The sequence below is a fragment of the Chiloscyllium plagiosum genome, chromosome 12 (genome assembly GCF_004010195.1).
Source record: "Chiloscyllium plagiosum isolate BGI_BamShark_2017 chromosome 12, ASM401019v2, whole genome shotgun sequence".
Taxonomy (NCBI): Eukaryota; Metazoa; Chordata; class Chondrichthyes; order Orectolobiformes; family Hemiscylliidae; genus Chiloscyllium; species Chiloscyllium plagiosum.
Genome location: NC_057721.1, coordinates 48,695,620 through 48,700,209, shown reverse-complemented (window position 1 = coordinate 48,700,209; position 4,590 = coordinate 48,695,620). Strand labels below are relative to the sequence as shown.

Genomic DNA, 4,590 nt, shown 5'->3' with positions numbered 1-4,590 from the left:
GTCCATCCCTGAGCCACATCTTTGTAATTGTTATGACAACACAGTCTCATGTTCCTAACCATGCCCTGAGTTTAGCTGCTTTACCCGTTAGGCCTCTTCCATTGAAATAAATGCAGTTTAATTTCAGTCCTACCTCATTCTCTACTTTTTCCTGCCTGCCCTGTCTGTTTGACTTACTCCTTTATGGATTAACACGTTAAAGTAACTGGCCTAAAGTTACCTTTTTTTGCCTCCTTCCCTTTTCAAATAAAGGTGTTACATTGGCAGTCTTCCAATCCTCTGGAAACTTTCCAGAATCTAAAAATTTCTGGAATACTAATGCATCCACTACCTCAATAGTTAGTTCCTTCCCTCAGAAAAAAAAAACCTACTTGGAGAAACTTGAAACAATACAATAATTTGAGAACAGTGAATCTGAAAAAGGACTCTCACTGATCTTGAGGCCATGGACACCTGCTAAATGTGTGATTGGAGATGTGGCTATAGGATTGGGTTCATCAACCACACAATGACCAACAGGACCTGTAACCAATGACAGAGAATTTCCTGAGTGGACAATCATACTTGTTAGTGCATGGTTTCTAATGGTGAGCTGCATCCTTTAATATCCTAGGACGCATCCTGTCATGTCCAGGGGACTTATCAGGCTTTAATCCCATTAATTTCTCTAGCATATGTGCGTGGAGTCAGAGGAGATAGGGGAAGCGCTAACTGAATACTGTTCATCAGTATTCACGCAAGAAAAAGACAAAGTAGTCAAGGAGAATACTGAGATACAGGCTACTAGACTAGGTGGGATTGAGGTGCATAGGGAGGAGTTGTTAGCAATTCTGGAAAGTGTAAAAATAGATATGTCCCCTGGGCCGGATGGGATTTACCCTACGATTCTCTGGGAAGCCAGGGAGGAGATTGCCGAGCCTTTGGCTTTGATCTTTATGTCATCATTGTCCACTGGAATATTGCCAGTAAACTGGAGGATGGCACATAATGTCCCCTTGTTCAAGAAGGGGAGTAGAGACAACCCTGGAAATTATAGACCTTTGAGCCCTACTTTGGTTGTGAGTAAAGTTTTGGAAAGAGTTATAAGAGATAGGATTTATAATCATCTGGAAAGGAATAAGTTGAGTAGGGATTGTCAACACTGTTTTGTGAAGGGTGGATCATGCCTCACAAACCTTATTGATTTATTTGAGAAGGTGACCAAACAGGTTGATGAGGGTAAAGCAGTTGATGTTGTGTATATGGATTTCAGTAAGGTGTTTGATAAGGTTCCGCATGGTAGACTATTGTACAAAATATGGAGGCATGGAATTGAGAGTGACTTAGCGATTTGGGTCAGAAATTGGCTAGCTGAAAGAAGACAGAGATGGTGGCTGATGGGAAATATTCATCCTGGAGTTCAGTTATTAGCGGGGTACAGCAAGTATCTGTTTTGGAGGTAAAAACAATGACTGCAGATGCTGGAAACCAGATTCTGGATCAGTGGTGCTGGAAGAGCACAGCAATTCAGGCAGCATCCGACGAGCAGCAAAATTGACGTTTCGAGCAAAAGCCCTTCATCGGGAATAAAAGGCATAAAAGCTTTTATTCCTGATGAAGGGCTTTTGCCCGAAACGTCGATTTTGCTGCTCGTCGGATGCTGCCTGAATTGCTGTGCTCTTCAAGTATCTGTTTTGGTTCCACTGTTGTTTGTTATTTTTATAAATGACCTGGATGAAGGCATAGAAGGATGGGTTAGTAAATTTGTAGATGACACTAAGGTCAGGAGAGTTGTGAATAGTAACAAAGGATGTTGTAGGTTACAGAAAGACATAGATAAGCTGCAGAGCTGGGCTGAGAGGTGGCAGATGCAATTTAATGTGGAAAAGTGTGAGGTGGTTCACTTTGGAAGGAGTAACTGGAATGCAGAGTACTGGGCTAATGGTAAGATTCTTGGTAGTGTAGATGAACAGAGAGATCTCGGTATCCAGGTACTTAGATCCATGTAAGTTGCCACCCAGGTTGATAGGATTTTTAAGAAGGCATAAAGTGTGTTAGCTTTTATTGGCAGAGGGATTGAGTTTCTGAACCACGAGATCACGCTGCAACTGTACAGGCTGTCTGGGACGGCCATACTTGGGGGTATTGCCGGCAGTTCCAGTTACTGCATTATAGGAAGGGTATGGAAGCTTAGGAAAGGGTTCAGAGGAGATTTACCAGGATGTTGCCTGATATGGAGGGAAGGTCTTACGAGGAAAGGCTGAGGGGCTAGAGGCTGTTTTCATTAAAGGGAAGGTTGAGAAGTGACTTAATTGAGACATATAAGATAATCAGAGCCTTAGATAGGTTGCACAGTGAGAGCCTTTTTCCTTGGATTGCAATGGCTAGCACGAGGGGACATAACTTTAAATTGAGGGGTGATAGATATAGAACAGATGTCAGAGGTAGTTTCTTTACTCAGAGTAGTAGGGGCATGGAACACACTGCCTGCAACTTTAAGGGCATTTAAATGGTGATTGGATAGGTGTATGGACAAGAATGGAAAAGTGTAGGTTAGATGGGCTTCAGGTTGATTCCACAGGTCGACGCAACAGAGGACTGAAGGGCCTGTAATGCATTGTAATGTTCTATTTTTTCTGGTATCCTTACAATCTTTCTTGAACAAGGCCATAATATTTGCAATTGTCGAGTCTTTTTGCACTTCCCAAGTCCAAAGAAGATTGAAAGGTTACGGCCAGTGTCTCTGTAATTTCTACCCTCCCTTCACATGAAACATACTGGGTATCTTCCCACTAGTAGTTGAAGGCCCACAGAGATGGGGGGGGGAAAGCACCCAATTGGTCATGACCCTTCCTATTGTTGACAGATAGCATGGCTGCAGAAGACAATGGTATACTACCCATCATCTTCCCACACCATTTCAACCTTCCCCCTTCCCAGTGATAAAGCCCAAAGTCTTCCTAAGTATTTGGTTTTGTTTCCTCCCATCTTCGTTTGTGAAGCGTGGGCCGCAGACTTCCATTGGAAATAGTACAGTACTTCTTTATGGGCAAAGTACTACTGGTCACGATGACCCAAAAAATTGAGTAGAGACTGTGGTGCTGGAAAAGGCACAGCAAGTCAGACAGGATCTGAGGGACAGGAAAGTCGACGTTTCGGGCAGGGCCGTTCATCAGGACTAGAAAATTCTCCTCGTATAACTGCCTGTAGGATGCCTGCATATTTACGGACTGACTTACTCAACAGTCCATGTTACAATCGCCAAGCACTGCCAATAAGTATTTCCATGGGCCTCCAGCGCAAAGCTTCTAGCCTACATGTAAGAACATTACCACCAGATCATAAGGTTTCCTGAGATCTTCGTAACTAATACTAACTCAGAAACAATCCATTCTCGCAAACAGAAGAGAAACGGCGTAGGCATCATGAGGGTTTATCTTCATTTAACGACCTTATTTCCAAAAACGTGCATTAAAATGTAATTTTACTTTGACAATTAATAGAATTATTCGTCTTTAAATAATATCCATACAAGGCTGCATCGATACCCCGTGGATATTCGCGCAAGCCTAGAGCAGTGTGTTCTAGGATTTGTAGTTCGATCTCTGCCGCTTAATAGGATTGAGACTGAAGAGGAACTACAAATCCCGTGAGCCAATGCGCTTTCCCCTGTCAGTTCACATGTTCCAGACTTAGCGTGTTGCGTAGGATTGAAGATCGGGACGAGGGGTTACGCGAAGGTGAAAAATCGAAAGAAAATCAATTTAAGGCGAAAACAAACAGGCAGCTAAACGTACTTTCAGAGAAAATGTCTGAATTAACCGTGACTACATCAGTGGGGACGGTGCACGCTGGTCAGGCTGAGGGGAAGAAGCCTTTGAAACCATGCTGTGCGTGTCCTGAGACCAAGAAAGTCAGGGATGCCTGGTAATGTGAAACTTTTTCGATCTCTATTTATATCTTTATCATCGCAATCGTGACACGGACCCTAATTCGCGTACTTTCTGGGTACATGCCCGTAGGTCAGGTTTGACATCAGAGTTCATCCGCAGCTCAATAAATGGTGTTCCTACCGGTTCACTTCATGTCCCTAATAATAATTGATCCAACTAATCCTCTGTGTTAATTTACATCAATGACTGCGATGGTGTTTTTTAGAAGGGCGGAGGAAATATCCGTTTTTCTCGTGACACGCTTTGAAGTTTATCGCTGAAATGTGGACTGCTCAAGTCTGAGCATGAAGTTCCCAATTATGTTCTCATCACTTTGCAGCGAGATTACCACATTAACCAATACTTCTGCAAATTAAACGCAGTTTAATTCTGGATCTCCTTCGTTCAAGCTGATAAGCAATACTAGGGAGCAGATAAAACCTTCGCATAAACCAAATCATCCGCCGACATTTCCGCCACCTCCAAACAGACCCCACCACCAGAGATATATTTCCCTCCCCACCCCTCTCCGCCTTCCGCAAAGACCGTTCCCTCCGTGACTACCTGGTCAGGTCCACGCCCCCCTATGACCCACCCTCCCATCCTGCCACTTTCCCCTGCCACCGCAGGAACTGTAAAACCAGCGCCCACACCTCCTCCCTCACCTCAATCCAAGGCC

At 43.8% G+C, this 4,590-nt stretch overlaps 1 protein-coding gene across 1 annotated transcript in view; it reads left to right on the top strand.

Annotated features, from left to right (window-relative positions):
- Positions 1–3,663: 3,663 nt before the first annotated feature.
- The window catches only part of LOC122555227 (cytochrome c oxidase copper chaperone), a 13,045-nt gene continuing 12,118 nt past the window's right edge, over positions 3,664–4,590 (top strand). The window contains exon 1 of the mRNA XM_043701003.1: positions 3,664–3,906. Coding sequence (XP_043556938.1) covers positions 3,788–3,906 — 119 coding nt within the window. The 5' untranslated portion in view covers positions 3,664–3,787. The remainder of the gene's footprint in view (positions 3,907–4,590) is intronic.